We start from the raw sequence: 20,869 nt of genomic DNA, 5'->3' as shown, positions 1-20,869 counted from the left end.
TCCCAAAAGAATTAACCTGGCTGAGAACCCGAGAAATATTCATCAAGAGTTAGTTGAATAGGGTGGTTTCCTATTATTTTTTAATTGCCTAAATCGAAAGATTATTACTCCTGGAGTACGTATTTCACGCTTTTAGATTTTTACATGACGATATCTATTTTTCGCGATTAAATGAAAAGTGAAAATTTTCAAGCGCGCGAAAACGCGACGCGTAAGTATGAATGCTGGGAAATCTCTCCGTGTGGCGTATTTCTGGTTCCCGCTGCCGCCCTGTGAGGTGACCTTGAGGCGAGTTGAGCGCTGATACGACGAGGCTGCTAGCGGGTAGCTGAGTACCCTGCTGGCTGGTAGCGCTTGGCTTAAATAAGGATTATTAATACCTTATCAAATGAAGAAAACTTTCCGACCTTAGCCAGTTTTAATAAGTGATGATTAAGACATGTTTCCCTGAGCTCTGCGCCTCATGCATGCATTGGTAACCTCTGACGATGTATAACTCCTATCTACTCGTATAGAAACTAGGTCCCTGTGACGTCACGTGGAGTGGCATCGCATGGGCGCCAATCTGGCCCTTTTCAAATGAGGATAAAAATGGACCATTGCCATTCGTCTTAACCGGTATTTCTAAAACGAAATAATTTGTATATTATGAATACAGCAATGGTGGGTAACGAATCGCAATCAATGCCTTTCGTTTTCTTTGATGAAGGAAACTACCCTATTGCAAGGAGTGAAATTTACATTTTTGCCAGTCAACAATCATTTTCCCACATTTATTGAAGTTTTCCCAATGAGATATATAGTCTTGCATACTAGTTTCCCTTGACCAGATAAAAGGGTAAATGCTAAATTCTCAGCATGAAATACTTGAAATTAGATTTATAAAAAAACTAATCCATGAGATGAAAAATTCATTATGTACTCTTTACAAAGAAAAAACAAGAAAGAGATGCCTATTGCGAGGATCAAGCAGTATCAAAGAAAAAGAAAAATTGAACTAAAATTATATTTATTTACAGTATACAATTCCTTAATTGCCTAGTACTTCAACTTAATCCATTTACACTTTATTCCGGCTAACACAACATCTTCTGTCATATCTTCTCCTAGGATACACCTGTGACAAAAGAGATAAATGGTTTGTATCTTTCACTGATGAATATGAGCAGTTCAAGCAAAAAATATCAAACATGAATTCTTGGTCCTTGCCAATCAAACCACCAAAATAACGCCTCATTCCTCAAAAAATATGCATGCGACAATCCACATCAAATTAAAGTGACTTATGTAGTCAGGAAATCATACTCATTTTGTGAATGTGAATTCCGCACAAGTATGTGCGTTCCATAAATCAATGGCTCATTACAGACAGGATCCGATGAGCTCAAGCCTAAACTGAGAAAACGAACCTAAATTGGCCATATCATTAAGAGACCTATAATATTCAAGGAGCAAACCTATCATTCTTTGTCCAAATAGGGCTCAATACCAACTTTCCATGCTCACTTTCCCAGATTTCCATTCTCGACAGCCTTCATATAAAAAGCCAAGCAGTCATACCTACAGATTTTATGGAAAAAAATATCAAGGTACATTGTTAAATGAAGTTAAGAAGTGCCCAGATGGCATTAGCTCCTGCCACCCAGCTATGACAGTAACAATTTGCCCACCTAGTCATTTTAATGTAGCAACACTGCCAGTATTCGGCCATTACTTTCATCGTTTTGCAATGCTGATGTAGTTTTTCCAAATCATAACCTCATTTCCTACATACAGTGGAACCTCGTTAAAGCGAGTACGGGCTATAGCGACACCCCCGCTATTACGAGAGATAGCCGATGCACCGTCAATTGACCATATAATAAGCGTGTTAAAAAATTCGTTTTTACGAGACCCTTTCGGTGTTGGCTCTCGCCATAGTGAGGGTTTCACCGCCAGGAGACTTTCATGAAGACTCCTTAACCTCTGTAATTGCTAGCGATCTGTTATAAATGAAGTTAATGGAGTGCTCAGACTCAAATTTATGTGGTAAACTGTCGTTCGATAAATATAATGATGACGAAACAATGCTTTGCATGATTTTTATTCAGTGCGGTGCTTATAAATTGTTTGAATAGTTGGTCGTTATTTGAGTAAGGAAATTTAGTGATGCAAAAAAAAACATCGCCTTTCGTCTGGATTTATGCTTATGTTTATCGGATAGATGTTTATCTGTCGCCCCACCACTCCTGTTCCTGTATATCTGTTCGCAACAGGTATATTGGCTATTACAGTAGGCTGCATTTTCCGGGTTTCACCGCGTAGTGGTTGCGTTGGTGACAACAGTTTCTCCTGCATTCCAGCAGGCGTCTTCAGGTCGAAGTGATTATGCCGTGTTTTGGCCGCCGTTATATAGGCAGCCCAGTGGTGTAGGTTCACCCTGATTGGTCGCCTTGCGGCCAATAGCGTGGGGGTATGGGGCGAAGAGTCTCTTCCATGTGCTGTGGAGTGGGTAGCTATCCTCTCGATTGAAATTATGAGGATGTTTGGATATTTCAATCGCTTCTCGGATGATCCTTGGAAAATATCGGGATTCTCTGGCGATAACTTTTGTTTCTTCCCAGTTGATGTCGTGTCCAGGTTCACTGAGAGTGTGCTCGGCCACAGCCGACAGATGAAATTGTTTGTTTTTCACCGCTCTTCTATGTTCTTGAATGCGGCACTTCACAGCTCTCTTAGTCTGTCCGATGTATGACATACCACAACTGCATTCAATTTCATAAACTCCCTCGTAGGCGTGAGAGGATAGCTACCCACTCCACAGCACATGGAAGAGACTCTTCGCCCCATACCCCCACGCTATTGGCCGCAAGGCGACCAATCAGGGTGAACCTACACCACTGGGCTGCCTATATAACGGCGGCCAAAACACGGCATAATCACTTCGACCTGAAGACGCCTGCTGGAATGCAGGAGAAACTGTTGTCACCAACGCAACCACGACGCGGTGAAACCCGGAAAATGCAGCCTACTTTACCAGCGCACCGCGGAAGCCTTCGCACCAACTATATTTGCTATTATTTGCTCCACCTCCGGTAAAGCGACAATTCGCTATAGCGAGTGTTTATTAGTGCACCGTGGGGTGTCGTTATATCGAGGTTTCACTGTATTTCCATGACTTCCTAGACCGCAATGAAACCAGATAAAATATCACTTAAGAAAAAATAAGAAAATGCAGTAGAGAGAAGTAAACATTACCTTCCTTGAACATCCACTTCATCAAACTCTGGACTTGACGGATCAATTATGCCTTTCCCAGTATTCCATCTTTCCATGCCATTCCAGGCAATCATCGCTCCATTGTCAGTGCACAAGTGTGGAGGAGGGGCCAGAAGGCGGTAACCCATTTCGTCACACACCTGCCCTAAACAGCCTCGGATGAATTTATTGCAAGCCACGCCACCAGAAACTACCTGCAAGAGACGTACATCCAATTCAATAATAATGGAATAATTATGTACTATTCAAGCAAGAAGATTTTTTTTTAATAATGGAGAAAAGAATTCTACATCATATTACAGTTACATACACATACAGCAGCATAAGAGTGATTCTCGCTTCAAATAAATGGGTGACCATATTCCAGCATGCCAAAAGAATGATGCACTTCAACGTCAGTTCTCTAGTGCGATTAAAATACATTTCTCAACAACGAATGAACATCATTTAACAAGAAAAAAATTAAATTAGATGAATTAAAACTGAAAGTAATTTTAAAGAAAATCATGCCCTTTGTGGTTCTAAATCTGACCCGCTATTACTTAAATGGGGAGAGCGGAAGTCTAGTGGGTCGAGTGCTTAGCTGCTGACCGAGAGGCCCCAGGTTCATGTGCTGGAAGAAGCCTTGGGACACCCTTAAACATAACCCTCGAAGTGTGAGGTGACCCTGGGAAAGGAACTGACCCCCCTACCCTGAATGTGCACAATCCACATGCTTGATTCTTAGTTTGGGGTGAGCTCTACCCTCACCTATACAAACCAACCTTCGGGTTAAATCACAGAGTGTGAAGAACTTGAATGCATATAGGAATGGCCAATAAATGGCAAAGGAACAAAATTCTGCTTAACCTAGTCATACCTGAGTCAGTCAAGTAATGCCAAAGTGAACTACAGTACACTCCCGATTATCCGGGCTAATGATGGGGAGAGACGGCACGAATAATCGGAAAAAACGGATAACCCAAACTTTCACTTAAATATCTTGCAATGTTCTTAATTTACTTAAAACAAACAATATATTATTATTTATGCAGGTACATATACTGTTATTTTAGTGTGCTTCCTGGAATCAATGAGACCTTTCTTTGCCAGTTCACGATCTTTTTAGCAGTGATAACATGGTTGTATTCATATTATTAATGCTCCATGTACGGAATGGTTTCGAAAACCACACATCCATGGCTGCGTGATCACGGTTACAGAAAAGTGGTCAGCACGAATGCCTCAAAACCACTGCTCTTATGTCGGAAACTACACTGTCAGGCACCACACTACGTAGTCTCGTCTCACACAAGTTTCCCGGGTTGCAACTGCTGCGTGACGTGATCAAGGAGCGCAGATGCGCACTGCGAGGCTTGGAAAATAGGAACACGGTGCTCCTGTGAATGCAGCTAGAGCATGATCGCTTCCGTTTCACGGAGGGGATTCTAACAAAAATAATAATCCCGGTGTATCCTCATTAATGCAGTGATTCCAATGATTCTGCGTCTGATTTATTTTTTTTTAATTCGCGGAAAAATTGAGCGAGAGTGAAAATTGTGTATGGATAATCTGCAACCTGGATAATCGCGAGTCTGCTGTACATACATACAATTACATTAGATTTTTTCTTGAATGAAAGAAAGAATGCATGAGATTTGCAAGAGATACAACACATTAATTCCCACGAAAATAGAAATGATAACTGTTCAAAACAACAAGGCAATCACTGAAAACTTGAATGTTCAACCGAAGGAAAATTACAGGGATGAAACTGATTTTTTCAAGAAAAAACTGCATCAAATTAAACATCCCATTCTCATCTTTCAACACATTCACCCCAGAGTTAGTCAATACAGTTCTTGATATAGGGTAACATGATTTAACAATTTCCTTAACGTATATAGTACTCCCAGGTGGTGTGGCCAAACTCAGAGTCAAAGGAGCCATAGAATCTAATGTGATATTTCACAGCATTCAGGGATGAAATTATCAACACAATTTTAAGTCACAAACCACAATTTTTTCCAAGTCAATTGCCAATGTTAAGAGCATTCCCGAGCATGCATAAAAAAAATAGTGAGAAAGGTGGAATACATTAGTAAGTAATACAGTACTTATACAGATATACTTATACTATGTCTTATGATTTGAACAATAAATACAAAACCTTACAATAATTGATCCAAATTAAGATGCATATTTTGCACTACATATTTGCTTAAACAGCATTGGACATAGGTGACACTTTTTAGGTTAACGTAAGATACGAAGCTTAACCCTAATTCAACCATTAAACTTGATGATATTTTCATCCACTATTTACCAATGTTTTTTCCTTGTCTGGAGGCATGTATTTTTTAAGTGTAATGTACTCCATGGCCCTCTGCAAGCGATGGCATAAATGTTTGGTGATGGCTAACTGGAAACTTGCACACAGGTCCTCCATTTGTGGCACCATCTGATCAGGCTCTACCTCTACATAATACAAAAATTTTGAATCATTTGATTTCATAGATTGATTTTATCCACTGATTTAGTAATAAATTTAAACTGATGAGTCACACACACAACTTCACTCTCTCCTTTGATGCAAGGGAAATACATGTACCGACCAAAAATGCTGAATCAAGAATATTTTTACAGTATAAATGACCACTGCCAGATCAGAGATTTCCTGACTTCCCAGGCAAATTCAACTTTTACTCCAACTTCACCACATTTCATAGAAATAAGAGATACAGTGAGAATGAAACTTACATACAGCTTCTTTCAAAACCTACTTTAAACTCTTTCCCCGTTGAGAAGATATTTTTAACATTCTTCAACTAGTATAGATCAATTTTCTCTTTTCTAATTTAATAGCCTTAAAAAAGGTCACCCATGGTTAATTTTATCAGCTTTTTTTCTTCAAGGTATTATCATCAATCACATCAACAACATCCAACAGTGAAAGACAAGATGGATACAGGGCATACAAAAATTTTCACAAAACTGCAATTAACTTTGATTCTTGTTGAATAATACAAATAAGCTTATTAATAATGGAGCAAGAAATTTTCTCTCCCCATTTTGCAAAACTTTGGAGCCATTTCTTCACCATTCTGATTGCTCTCAATACAATACCCTAAGAGCCTGAGGCAAAGCGCTGACTTTATGTTCCATCTCGTCACCCAACCACCCCAAGGCTACTGATTAAAAATTTGAAATGTCCGTTGAAGCTTGGCATCAGGAGGGGCAGGATTAGGCAAGTCCCGATTGTAGTGGCTGAGGACAGAGGACTAGCAAAGACTTATCTCTGGCAGTCATAATTCTTTTTAGAGTTTTATTCCAAGAGCTGCTGATCAAACATTCAGAACCTCTGTTGACCATTTTATTTTCAAGACTTATCTCTAGAGCCTCTTTAGTTAATCCCAAAATTGGTTGAATTGACTGTTTATTCATTATTCATTCTATTCACTGCGTAAAATCATACATAACTAGCCAATATGTTTTCCCATGGAATTATGGTGCCATGATGGAATGCATAAAACAATATCAAAGTCAAATATTGCTAATTAAATAACCATAAACGAATCATATGTCTCCGTTAATAATCTGTTGTGACTTTCTCCTCCATTGGGATACATAATAGAAGCTCTATTAAACCCCAGATCTAACAAAGTGGCCCATGCCATCACCAGTTCACTGATTTTGGCAGAACATTATAGCCAATAAATAATACAAATTCTTCAAAAGAGATCACTCTACCCCACCATCGTAGAGTTTGTACTGACCATGTTCTTTTTCCAGACGAATTATGTGCTTACGAGCTGTATTTTTCAGGCCCGCAACACTAAAATTGCAATCTTTGTAATGAGCCAGAGCCATGGGAAAAACGAAGGCATTAGGGTCTCCTTTGGATGCAGCCGTTTCCACAGCACGCCCACCAGACATTGTTGAATACTCCTTGAGCATGTGAAGCTTCATACGACGAGCAAACTGGGAAGTGGAAGAAATTGCCATTGATAAACATGCCTCTACTTTCAAATAACTAATTTAATTTCCTGAAAAATCTCACAAAGATGGAGGCACAAATAGTAATTTGTTATGAAAAATTTCCTGGCTATGTATGAAGGAGTTAAATTTTTAATTCCTCAAATATTTTGGATATAGCTTATTGTCACTGAAGCACTAGGGTAACCGCACACCTTTTTCAAAGGTGACAATGTTATTTTTGATTTATGTACGCAGGTTGAATGTATGAGAATAGGTACACGAATAAAATATACAATCATATTAACCATTGAACCCATAATTTCTTGACTTTTTCATGCATTGAAACTGAAATAAACCATAACATACCTTGTCAAATGCCTCTCCTGGCGCATCGTCTATGCTCTGTCCAAGCAGCAAGAATTTATCAACATCTTGAACTAAATTCAGAAGGCAATGGCCCCCAGAGACGAGAAGAACTAGAAAAGGAAACTCCACCTTAAATATAAAAAATGCCAATATTTAATCACATAATTTTTACGGTTCAATTCCAAAACCTTTCCCGTCGCATCCCTACAGGAATGATTGCCAGAAGAAGAGCAATTATACCGATGATAATAGGTAACTTTTGACAATTCCATGAAAATAGGTAACTTTTGGAAATAAAAATATTTTTTTATATTTAACTTATTATGTCGTCATTGTCTTCTCATAAGGTTATATTATGAGTATTTACTAATTATTTCAGTCAAATATGCTTAAATATGTAGGTAACCTAGGTTCAAAGTCGTCTCTTCATCAGCTGTTCAAAAATTGCCATTTTCATAGGTTGTGTTGCCATATCAATGCTTGACTAAATGCTACTTTATTCGTCTTGGTAATTATAATATCAAAATATAGTACAGTATAAGAGTTTCTATCACAAAATTATATTAATTTTGCGATAATATAATGGTTAAATACAGTGTTTAAAAATAGATTGTTTCCTTGTCCCGTACGTAACATAAAATAGATAAATTTATTTTTTCACCAAGTTTCTTGACAAACAGCTACTCAAAATACAATTTTCTAAACTGGTTTTGTGTAAAACTAAATGATTATGATGTTGTGAAAAAATAATTAAATTTAAACATACCCTAATGTTCAATTTCTTTCTGTCCCGTACGTAACGTTACGTACGGGACACTACACAACATATAATGCAATATACATAAAAATGAATTCACTATGCCATATCATTACTAAATTTTGATAATATTTAATTCTAAAACATAAAATGAAGCGTTATTTACATTTAGGCCAGAAAAGTCTAGGCCTACGGTAATTTAAATTTAAAATTGTGCTCTGGGCACTCAGGGTTGGGGAGTTTGGCATCGGATAATAGAAGGGCCAGGTATTACGTTTACGTCATGAAATGACAAAGTGGCAGAGGAGTAGGTGCTGTGGTTGAAAGTATGCATTGTAGTAAACAGAAGAACAAGTAAAATTTTAGGTGCATAGAGGGCGGGTAGAGAAGGTTAGAAAAAGTAAGGTGAATGAAATGGTAAAACATGACTGTTTAATTCCTGTGTTTCATTTGATTTTGTCACCTCAATAATCTCCAGTTCTTCATGACAAAAAGTCGGGACTTAATTTCTTTTGTCTCAGTGTGTGGTAGATCTCAGATGTGAAATCACTGGGATAGTTGTTCTCGATTTGATGTTTGGTGATACTAGAATTTACAGTCGCCTTTAGCCAACACGTAATACATGTTTCCGTGCGTGAGTGATTATAGCATATGTTATTTTTGTGACTGATAACTACGAGGGAATCAAGGTCAGAAAATAATCAATGTGGACTACATGAAGTATTTTTATTTAAGTAAGTTTACATAAGCACCACTGAGTAATGCCTGAAACTTTGAAGATAAGAAATTTAATGCTTTTTCAGAATTTAAATGGTGGTGGAAAAACCTTAGGCAACTGCTGCTGCTAAAGTAAAGAAAATGCGTAGTAAACTAAATGCAAGTGATCATGATGGGTTCTTAAAAAAAAGTAAGAGGATAAATTAATTAAGAAAAAAGCGGAGAGAAAATATTACCAACAAAGAAAAAGTATGAAAGGGAAAAAATGACAGTGAATAGCAGGCAAACTTAAGCTAAAAAATCAAGCTCACATCAGTTCTCCTGAATGCAATTTTAGAGAACTGACTGAATGTTAAGAGTAGTGAGGATGAAAATGATGCTCTATTCAATCTGCCAAGGATTTTGCATCAGAATCTTCAGTAGTTTGTTCAAAGACAATTTTTATTGTATTGTTGTTCAATATTTGTTTGTTCAAGGCATATTATGCTGGAGAAGATTATATAAATGATACCATCATCAAAGTAAAGCCTTGAGACAATGTTCAAGCAGCACCAGATATCCTTAACTTTCACCTGATATGCAATACGAATGAAAGTTTTTCAGGACAGAAACATTTTAAAGATATCAACTTGAATTTAGACCTGTTTGTTGAAGTGAAGACAGAATTCAGAGGTCAGTGGGTTCTAGTGCAATATAATGGCAATTTATTTTGAGGCAAAATCACAGAAATTGTCTCAAAGAAGCAACTGTAAGTTACAGTCATGGTACCCAGTGGCGCAGCGACGGGGGGGAGGTGTTTGGGGGATAAACACCCCTCAAATCTAAATTAGTTAATTGGATTAATATTACTTATAGAAAAGTGTAGGGATTAATAAAATATCCCTCAGAAAGCTGTAAAACTCCCCATTTTGAACCATTTATCTTAAAAAATTTCTGGGGGAGGGTCCCCGTACCTCCTGCTTGCCCTGGCAGGTATTCCATACCCCCCAGATCCCCACTATTAGTCGCCCCTAAAACCTCCTCTAGCCTTAATTCCTAGCTGTGCCCCTGATGGTACCCACCAGTCCCCAGAACATTATAAATGGCCAATGCTGCCCGATTGTATTGTATACAATAGAGAGACGGAGGTGATTAAAGCTATTTCTCCTCCTATAGTGTTGAACAAAAAAAGACGATGGAAAATTTAACCTTGAAGATCTTAAAATATGAACTCTGCTATCTTTCTCCTTGTTTTTTTTTAATAATACCATGGTAACAAGATTAAAGTAGCTGTATAATTTTTTTATACCTTAATTGTATTATAATTAAGCTAAGCAAATACAAGTTAACTGATCAAGAAAATAATGCTTATAAACATATGATCTTCTTATATTGTAATTGGCTTAACAACCTTTTCTTATAAATGTGTTTTTGACCATGTTAACTCCTGCCTGTTTTCAATAACTTTTAACGTGAAGTGTACAATGTCCCGTACGTAACACCCTTGTCCCGTACGTAACAAAAGGTAAAAAAATTGTAACTTAGTTGAAAAAATGTTGTTAATAATGTTAAACATATGTACTTGAAGCATCCTTTTTAAGGTATATGAAAAAAATAGCACAGCATTATGAAAATTCTAATTGAGCTGGAATATCATTTTTCATAACATGAGCCAAACAAGTGGTTGACCCAGCTTGTCCCGTACGTAACAGGCACTTATTTTTTCTTGCAACAGTTGCAACAAAATGCGAAAGCCAAAACTGTAGCTTGAAAAATAGCTTAGGTCTACACCTAACAATTTATAGCTGTTTCAATGAAACACAAAAAATATTAGGAGCAGAGATAATATTTTAAAGCTGTAAAAATTAGTACAAATGTCCCGTACGTAACGGTGGAATGGCCCAATACAATATTTCACAACATTTAGGGTATATTTCTTAATTTATATACTTTTGCAAAGCTAAATGAAAGTTTAAAATTCTAGGAGCAAAGCTGACAATGCTCACTTTTTCAATCATGCGAATGGTGAGAGCATGGGCTTCCATGTGGTGTATTGGTATAAAGGGCTTATTATACTCCTTAGCAAGAAGTTTTCCATGCGTCATGCCTACACGTAATGACATTGGTAGACCTGTAACAGAAAAAATAGAAGTGTAAAGGCGGAAACGGACACAACGAGAATTGATAACCTATTGGAAAACAACAAAACTAACCAGGTTTAACGGTGGCAGCTATGGCATTCAAATCGTCAATGACAATTTTAGACGACGAAAGTGTTTCACGCACTACTCGCTCTATGTGTTGCTCATGTAATTCCTTGGCGATAGGAGGAATAATACCTCCATGGCTACAAATGAAAACAAATCGAAGTCAAATCACCCCACAGTAAAATACATTCACCTAGAATTATAGATATATACTTTATATGCACCTGCTGTTGGGAGTTCAAACACTCTCCCAATATGGTTCCTTTGGAGTCCACAATTGCGCAGCCAGTGTCATCACAACTGGTTTCTATACCCAAAACTGCAATGCTTCTAGCAAAATTGCAATGAAAATTTCTTCTGCTGAGGAATCTCTTCAATGAAAACACCTTAGAATTCATCTTTCACATGCTCAGGTGCGTCTCACATACAATATACCACGACGAATTCCTCTAGTTCTTCAACTATCACAGCTTATTCACAGGACAATTTCCTCAGTTGATACTTTTCGGATAATCATTCTAGTTCCCGCACGCTCCCCCGTACACGCCGATCACGCCGTGGATAATACGACTTTCAATTGTTATTTGTTTATTTTATAGTTACTCAAGTTCCCAGACACGTCGCTTTAAGCGCTCAAAATAGGGAAATGCGGGAAGGAGGCGATTTGAAATATCTTAAAAATCTGCATGTCCCAGAAGATCGTCTTCCATCACTCTTCTATGTTCCTCACTTCCGGCAAAGTACAACTATGGTATTGATTACTATTTATGGTATTTTTCACTTTTAATGGCATAATTTATCAAAAGACAATTATTTCAGTTCAGGATTATTAGGGTGCGTTCAGGGAGCTCGCTATCGCGCTATCAGCGCTATTTGCTAGCTCCCCGAACGCACCCTTAATAAATCAATACGAAGTCCACTACCACAGAGAATTTTGAAAATGACTTTCTCATGTTGACTGTATCTATAAATTGGAAATATACCTGGAAAACTATAAACAGCTGATGACTCTGTTGAAGTTGAAAATCCTCCTTCCATCCCGTCTAGCACATTTCTCATTGCGGAAGAACTAAATATGTTTAGTTCTTACGCAATGAGAAAGTAGCACTTAGCTAGGTTGTAACTATGCACAAAGAGGATATTTTTAAATATTTCATTTGATTAGAACAACCATTTTTTGTGGAAGATAAAGTAATTTTTTAACTGCTAGCAATCTTTGCTCATGCATATTTCATCTCGTTGATTCAAAAAGAAAAAATATTTTTATCAGAAGAATACCTCTTAACTACTTTGGTAAAAATAAGTATTTTCAGCTTAAAAATTTTTTGTGGGGCATTTTTTTATGTGAGACCCCTCCCTGCCTTTGATTCACAGTTAGGTATTGCAGAAGAGAGGATTTGTGCTCTGACGGCTGGTGCCAGCTGGGATCATCAATACCTATTGGTGGAGTCCTAAGTGAACATGCTTCGTCAGGCAGGTGAATTATTAGTCCTTGCTCAGTAGAGGTATTGATTTAAATAACTCCAAACCTCACACTCAAGGACCTATAACACTTATTGAGAGCAGCAAATCCAGAATGTATGCTTAGCCAGTGCATTTATGAGAGCTTTTCAAAATCTTCAAAAATATTGAACTAAAACTGATGAAGTTGCACCAAAGTACATTGACATGTCAGTGGCATAGTGAAGGGGGGTCCAAACTTTTTCCCTAGATAAATATAAATAAGATATTAATAATTTTCCCAGATTTATGCCCTCTTTTTGATCATCTGTCAATCAGCATCAATGATGCACACGTTACTTTTTTCATTGAATCGGCTAGGGTAGGTATGGTGTACAAATTCTATTTTGGGTGAGAAAATTTTCACAAGGAGTGAAAATGACCATATTGAACATGAACGTCACTCCTTCAAGAAGTTGAGATAGTGAAAGAGTGATACATATCTGTTTTTGCAGCATGGATATATTCTAATTGTTGGTTTTGGGAACTTCTGGAAATGAAAATTCGTCATCCAAGCTATGTAGGCATTGGAAGAGGAGACAGACTGCTCAGATCATTTTGAGGGTAGAGAAGAGGTGGGGTGGAGAAAAACCTGGTGTCATCATAAGCCTCATCAAGTGTCATCTCTCTTGACGAAAAGGGCCAAGGTCACCACTGCTCCACATCTTTTCCAACAGAGGGCTGAGCTTTGAGTACCCTCCACAAAGCACCCACGCCGAAATCACGCATTTCTGAAAAACCTAAACCACCACCAAGATTTGAACCACAATCCACAGGGTGATGAGTGAACACACTAATCACCACACCAACCCAATACCCATATCCAACCTTTCTTATGCATTATGGACTGCATCAGGGATGCAGCAAGGGGGGGTCTCAGCCTCCTGAAATTTTTTCCCTTACGGCAACTGGCCGTTCGTTGAGGACACCACTAGCCAGGGTGCACCTATCCTCTGACTTTCCATTTTTCTATATAGGTACATTTCCAGCTTGATTTCCACTTGGGATCCAGCAACACCTTGTCCGGTAGTGTCCGCAAATATCCACAGGGAAGAATGATGCCTCGGTAGCTTAATTGGCTAAAGCACTTGACCAGAAATCGGGGGATCCGGGTTCGAATCCCGGTTAAGGCGAATGATTTTTTTTTCTCTGTGGATCTTTCGCACGATTGTGCATTGCTGGTGACTCCCGTATAAGTTATCACCGTGGCTAGTCCCGGAACACTTAAAAAAAAAAAAAATAGTAAAAAATAAAATACATACCTGCCACTGAATCACATTGAAAAACAAAGCCATAACTCAATCTCCTTTGCAAAGGAACAACATTTAGTGATGAATATACGGAAAGATTCACAGCATGAAATTGAGGAATGAAATCGCAGAGGGTAACATTACTACTATCTTTGCATCGAAGAAAACACACAGGAGCATGATTAGAATGACTGCTGAGACTCCGGACATCTAGATTGATTAGAAATTTAAGGTTTTCCACTCTGGGCAAATTGACAGAAAATTACCACTATAGGCAACCCTCAAACTGCCAAGCACCCCCCAGAGCAAAGTTCTCGCTACGAGCTATAATTATTATTTTTTTGTGCAACATAAATGGCCAACTGAAGTCAATTATTTGAGATAGATTTACAGATGCAACGAAGAGTGCTCCCTTGCACCACTGAGATCTTCTCCATAATTCTTTCATGTTTTCTTCTAAATGTCCTTGTCTATTCTGCTTTTTTCTTCATGGCAGGTGCATCACAATTTCTTCTAAAGACATCCTAAAGTTTTCATCACAGCTGAAGCTTAAGGGGAAGGGAAAAGTTGAAGCTGATCATCAAAAGGAGGATCAGGTTGGTGGAGTGGCTGGAGTGTTGACTTCCTATCCAGGGGTCAACCCCTGGTAATAGTGGAGATTTTTTGCAAAATGTCCAAACTCTGCTTGATTGTTTAGTGGAGGGCACTTCAAGCACATGACCCCAACCATTGAATGCGACACTAACCCTCGCTTGCTGGTGCCTACCAGAGGAAAATGTTTTCTGTGCAACTATAGTAGCACGAGAATAATTTAAACCGCTCTCTATGAAGCTCTTTTTAGGAATGGAGTTACATACCTTGATATTCTCATCGCTCCAATTTGGGACCCAACTCAACAGGGTACCTGGCTATTACCATGGCCACTGGACTAGACCTTCTAACACTTTCTTATCATGAGTCCACAGTCACCTTTGGCATTCTTTTAAAAACATGCAAGATTTTTAATAAGGTCCCATTATTATTGCATTATTTTGTATTACGAGATATCCTTGTGCCCCCCAGAACAAAATCCTGGATACAGCCTTGCTTGTACCCCCCCAGAAAGAAATCCTGGATCTGCCCCTGCTTACATAGGAATAACTATTGGTTTTCAAGCATTTTAGACTTTGAAATAGATTTCTAGCATTGATAATAATGAAGTTAGTAAACACAAGCTACTAAGACTTTAACGCCATAAGTCCATTTACATTAATGCTAAAAGTTTGTTTAAAATTTCATGCTCATATAAAAAATACAAAGAATTCATTTCAAAATATAAAGAATTGGAGTATGCAACAATATTTTTTGCTACAACCATTGACAATATAACCACTTCACAATGGATTGCTGCTTTGAGGAGGATCATAGATGAGTGGAAGGGCCACGACCAATTGACAAGGAGTGGCACTAAGGCAAGGCCTCACTAAGCTGGCTGGCTGGCTGCGCCGAAATATAGGGGTGCCGAGTTATAAAAAATATTGGGGGCATCCATAGCAGGGGTCTTGCCCCGGGAAATTTTATAATCAGTGAATTTTAAAGTTTTTTAAATCATTTTAGAACAGTCTATTGATCAGCATTAGAACCCTGAAAACTCAACTCTTGATACGTAACTGGGCACTCCATGGAAAATCAACAAGCCTGATACAGTTTTTCATCACCCCCATAGCAAATTTTTGAGGGGGCTCAGTCCCCCTCAAGGTTCATAGAGTCTAATACCTCTCACTCCTCAGTGGTCACTTAACTTCTCATCGCATCGACCCTGTCATCCATTTATTTGCATTGAAAAATCCACGCCAGCTAGAACTGTCGATAGATCTCCTGCATATGAAAATTCCCATCGGCTACTGCTGACTTTGACACTGGCACCTTTGGTTAAATGAAGGCTACTTCAAACAGATACCAGGATTCTCTCCACCCTTCTTTCTCTACCATTTCCTCATGGCCCACATGACCTCAGCTGTCCATCACCTCCTCCAAATACCCAGATACCTATAGCTGTGCCTGATAATTAAAAGGCGCAGACAATCTTTCTATCATCATTTTCTTATCAACCTTTTCCTTGTATACCGTATCATACTTTCAATGCATGCATCTTTTGTGGGCATTCCATAGAAAACCTTGTTGTTTCGATTTGGGGAAGATTAGGAAAGGAAGAATGAAGGAGGTTGAGAAAGGGAGAATAGTGCTTGCGAAGCCTGGCTAAGGAAGTAAGAAGACCAAAATCAAATGAGCAGTCAATTGAACAACAGATAATCAAGGTTCTAGTGAAGTTTTATCAGGTGCCAGCCACAGATATAAATATGAATAACAACAAATCAATGAATTTTTAAAAACTTATATTTTACAAACTGGAAAATACTCAGAGCAATGGATCATGAGTTCTGCAGAATATTTACAGGAAATAAGCAACTGTCCCCATTGGAGACAACAGCATAACAAACACAAATAAAACTGAGAACATAACACTCTGATATTATGATAATTAAATACAAACATCATATCAGTAATTTGCATGCACAAAAGACCTTATGATAACATATCTACAATGTATCTCCAATGATGGCACTTTACACAACTAAGATAAAACTATGTATAACTTTTGTTAACATATTTAAATGCTGATTGAGTGTTAACTATGAACACCATCATGAACACATTGTGTGTTATAAAAGGGGAAACTCACTCCCAAATTGTCATTGAAATGGTGAGATAGCTTTTGAGGTTGGCTGTTAATAGGTAAATGGGTGACTCATTACTTATCAGCAGCTCCCTTAAGTAATATGAAATAAAATAGTTATTGTGTCTTGCTTAGGTACTGATTGTACCCTGTTGGTAATTTGAAAGACCATTCTATTTTTGAGTCAAACAAAAAAACACACACTAACAGTTATTCATAAGATTAAGAATGCGATTTTTGGTCAATGAATCATTCATAAATTCATTCATCATGTAAAGGAAGAATGGAGGTGGCTACAGGTATCGTAGGGCAGAATAATAGGGCCAATCACTATGGTCTCATCAGTTCATGAACAGGCATGTGGATTATTACAAGGGATGGTGCCAAGAGTTGCTCATTCCGGCAGCTCAAAAACTCTGACAGCATAGATGGAAAAACATAGCAACTGCTAAAAATGTCTGTACTTAGTGAATTCATGACAGGTAAAATAATTGGCAGCATTAAATTTGAGTTCATTACATGACAGTTATCCCACATGGTGAAACCTCAAAGAATTTATGATTACTAAAATTATGAAGTTCTCAATTTCGCTACATTCATTCAGCAAAGATCATGTTCACACCAAGGTAGTAAAAACAAGAATTAATGTCAATAAAAATTAAAAATAAATGTGTAAAAGCATTTCAAAAATCAAATTAAAATAATGATTGTTTATGAAAAGTCATCAACACTCAAAGCTAAACTTTGAATATAATATCTATGTCAGTCATTTTTATGTCGATGAATAAATGATTTCATGTTATGGTTTTTCCGAGGTCAACATATTTTCATTGCATTGAATATCATTGGATACAACTCATTAAATATGTAGTCACCTTGGAGCCAGTCATATATTGCATTGAGTGTTTAAATCAGCATCATTCTGCTGTTAAAATCCAGCAGGAAATATGCAGCACTGCCAAATAAACTCAGGGTATTTTAGGTAACTTCTCCAGATGAATATCTGTCCAGTAAATTCATTTGCTTCCAACCACAATTCCTTGAATAAATGTCTCTGATATCTGAGGTCTCTGACCTGAGTTTCCGGCATAACTCTCGCGCAACGTGGAATCAGAAATAGGGAATTTTAAGGACAAAAATATGAAAATAAAGTATTGGCTGGACAAATACCAATTAAAAATAATTTGAGTGTTTTTTAAAATTTTCCTAAGGCTTGCTCTACCCACTTACAATAAGTTAAATGGAGAGGAGATTAGGTGAACAGATATTTTTATGTAGCACCATTCTGATAGGACACAAATCATTCTTTTGGATGCCATTGTGGCTAATAATGGCAAGTGAAGAAGTCTTCTCTATTATCTTCTTCTGTGTACTATCCTTTCTTAAGATTCGAGAATGAAGTGATTATTTCCATAGAAGCCATTTTTAGCAGTTAAATTCAAGGAATATGAGAAAATATTTAATGTGATATTTATCGAATGCTTGGTTTAACAAAGCAGACAATCACCCATTACAGATAAATTTTCCGATGCATAAATAGAGGTGTCCAACTTGATGGCAGTATTCCATCAGTTTTCACATAAAAATGCAAGGCGACCTGTGTAAGAATAATATGCCACATGGCTAAAAATATTGGGTGTATGAAAGTAAAGAATAGATTTTATGCATAAGGACTAGGAAAATACTATGGCAAGGGAAACAGGGGTGTGTTACGCAGAAAATTATGTACAAAAAGGCTTATGCAATTAAGCACAAATTCTGTAAGTACCTATCATCATTTTCATAAAATGAGGTGAATATATGATAAATGTTAGGCCTAAGCTCCATGAAATCACATTATGGTCCCCAATCTCTCATGAATGATTTAAAAAATCAGCAATAGGAGACCATTCTACTGACTGTAAGTTGTTCAAATAGTTCAATGAGTATCACAAATGTACAATGTTGCATGGGTAGGTGAACATCTAAAAAATTTTAAAATTATTTTGAGAAAAAGGTGGAAATTCTTAAAAATAGTATGCTACATATGCTTAAATGCTTGTAAATAACTGCTGCTAAATCCAGGATATGATTCATTATGCAATTAAAGCCAATCTGTCATCATGTGTTAAAAACAAACTCTACCCATGGGACTGACCTAATGATCTGCATGAAGCCAACTTGTTTTCATGATTTTCTTTTTTGTTTGTGAAGATTAGAAATTGATGAACTTCAATACATTGCACAACATTTTCTAAAAGATCAATATGAACAGCTTCCATCAATGGTCACAATAAAAGGCACACATGTGGTCACAGTAGACAAAAATTGGGGAACCTCTGTAAATTAACAAAGGCACCATTTACAATAGAGAGCCCAGGATTTTACTTTGGCTGCAAAATAAAGAACTTGTCATTGTCTTGGGTTGTTGAATAGCACATTTTGCATCATTATTTCTCCAATGGTTATTTTTCTCTGATCATATCTGGAATCTTCCAGTTCAGGTTAAGAGATCAGAACACTCAATCTGCATTCTCAGCAACTGAGAATCAATCACTGGAGTTATGCAGGACAGATGGCAGTGGATTTTTGTAACTGCCAAGAATATGAGGCTGCATTGTAAATTGAGACAGCTGGTAATCTGCTTTGCTCCAAACTTAGCCCAGTGTCCTTATGAGAAGGGCAACGAAAGCAATCGTTCGGAAAAGCACCAGCAAGAAGCACAAACTGATGATGTCAAGGTTGAAATCCGACTGAAGGAAGGAAAAAAAGCTGTTATATTAATCAAACATATCGAAGTATTGATGGGGTTGAATTAAGATTGTCATTTTTTAGGGGGGGCAATTTGTTACATTCCTTGGCACCTTGGTTAATATGCTGTATGTCACAGCAATAAAACTTCTGAGGTCTAATATGCATAGATATAATGCTTTTAGGTACTTATTAATTATTTTTTAATGTATTTGTTAAGTTAGTGAAATGAAAACTTTCATTTGAGAACCGTTTTAAGGATGACCATATTTTCAATTTTCCAGAATTTATACAGAGGCGTGGTCGCCCCATATTGTCACCCCTTGTAATCCACCTCTGACCTTGGGTCAAGGGCAAACCCAGGGATGTACTTCAGTGGGCGATAGAACCATTAGATTACGTTATTGAATGAATGCTATTTGCTGCCCAACATTTCATAGCCTTTGCTGGCATCTTTTTCTGAGGGAATAAGGAGGCTACCTTGTTTAGGTTATTTATGAAGTAAGATGCATACTCTCCATTCAAAAGCTATCTCATCCCTCGGAAAAAGTGACCAGCAATTGCTAAAAATGTCAGGCAATATGCCAAATATTTATAAGGAGCACACTCAAACAACAAAACTTACAGCAAAGAAGTTTTGTTTCAAATCTAAATGAGAGTCAGTGAAGTAACCAGGATCGTGGATAGCACATCAATACATTCATTACTTATTTGCAGCTTCCGATATTTCAACAAAAAACTATATAGACTTTAAATGACTATAAATGAAATATTATTTGGACACACACATTGGGGCATTCAGGGGGACTGAGCGCTACCACAACAGCTGAATAATTATCCCCAGAATGCAACTGCAACAGAGCAGCTTAAATTGAGCTCCTACTCAAGAGCAGTTTTTTCGGCTGCTACTTGTCTGAGTTCTCTTCCCTGATTGGAGGGAGCTCAATACATATTAGCATTGGATGGCCAGTGAGTGGGGTGTCGCTAGATGCTTTAAAAGTCCTTAAGTAGTGCTTATTCAACTTCTTCATTTTTAGGACAAAAATGTAATAATAAAACATTGGCTCGATGAATACCTATTAAAAATAATTTGAGTTTTTATTTATTTTCCTAATGCTTGCACTAACCACTTAGATAAATGGAGAGATTAAGAGAACAGAAATTTTATGTAGCACCATTCTGATTTGGCATAAATCATTCTTTTGGATGCCATTGTGACTACTAATGGCAAGTGAAGAAGTCTTACCTATTTTAATATGAGTATTATCCTTTCTTAAGATTTGCGAATGAAGTGATTATTTCCATAACAGCCATTTTTAGCAGTTAAATTAATGGAATATGGTACATAGCAGTCAGAATGAAGAGATAGAGCTGTATTTGTTCACTGTCCATGAACACACGCATTATTTTGCATGAAAAAAACTGGCTTGCA

The 20,869-nt window shown here is 37.4% G+C and overlaps 2 protein-coding genes across 2 annotated transcripts in view; both read right to left on the bottom strand.

Annotated features, from left to right (window-relative positions):
- Nucleotides 1-992: 992 nt before the first annotated feature.
- On the bottom strand, nt 993-12,062 carry LOC124158579 (probable tRNA N6-adenosine threonylcarbamoyltransferase, mitochondrial). The gene is made up of 8 exons (XM_046533739.1): nt 11,455-12,062; nt 11,248-11,381; nt 11,041-11,165; nt 7,582-7,710; nt 7,014-7,218; nt 5,564-5,715; nt 3,238-3,452; nt 993-1,117 (listed from the first exon to the last, which is right to left on the bottom strand). The coding sequence occupies exons 1-8, from the start codon at nt 11,637-11,639 to the stop codon at nt 1,039-1,041; spliced, it is 1,224 nt and encodes a 407-aa protein (XP_046389695.1). The 5' UTR covers nt 11,640-12,062; the 3' UTR covers nt 993-1,038.
- A 4,287-nt stretch (nt 12,063-16,349) lies between these two features.
- LOC124158578 (protein white) overlaps nt 16,350-20,869 on the bottom strand; it is a 181,033-nt gene continuing 176,513 nt past the window's right edge. Inside the window, exon 12 of the mRNA XM_046533738.1 lies at nt 16,350-19,439. Within this exon, the coding sequence (XP_046389694.1) occupies nt 19,344-19,439 (96 nt within the window). The 3' untranslated portion in view covers nt 16,350-19,343. The remainder of the gene's footprint in view (nt 19,440-20,869) is intronic.

Source organism: Ischnura elegans, chromosome 5 (genome assembly GCF_921293095.1).
Source record: "Ischnura elegans chromosome 5, ioIscEleg1.1, whole genome shotgun sequence".
In the NCBI taxonomy this organism is placed as follows: Eukaryota; Metazoa; Arthropoda; class Insecta; order Odonata; family Coenagrionidae; genus Ischnura; species Ischnura elegans.
This window is presented reverse-complemented; position numbering and strand designations above follow the sequence as displayed.

What these genes read in the sequence shown, in the direction of transcription:
- LOC124158579 (XM_046533739.1), bottom strand. Translation starts at nt 11,639, where the DNA reads ATGAATTCTAAGGTGTTTTCATTGAAGAGATTCCTCAGCAGAAGAAAT. An exon ending in CAACAGCAGGTGCATATAAA is followed by an intron (nt 11,382 to 11,454) that starts GTATATATCTAT and finishes TTTCATTTGTAG; the next exon opens with CCATGGAGGTATTATTCCTC. An exon ending in CAGGAGAGGCATTTGACAAG is followed by an intron (nt 7,219 to 7,581) that starts GTATGTTATGGT and finishes TCCACTTCCCAG; the next exon opens with TTTGCTCGTCGTATGAAGCT.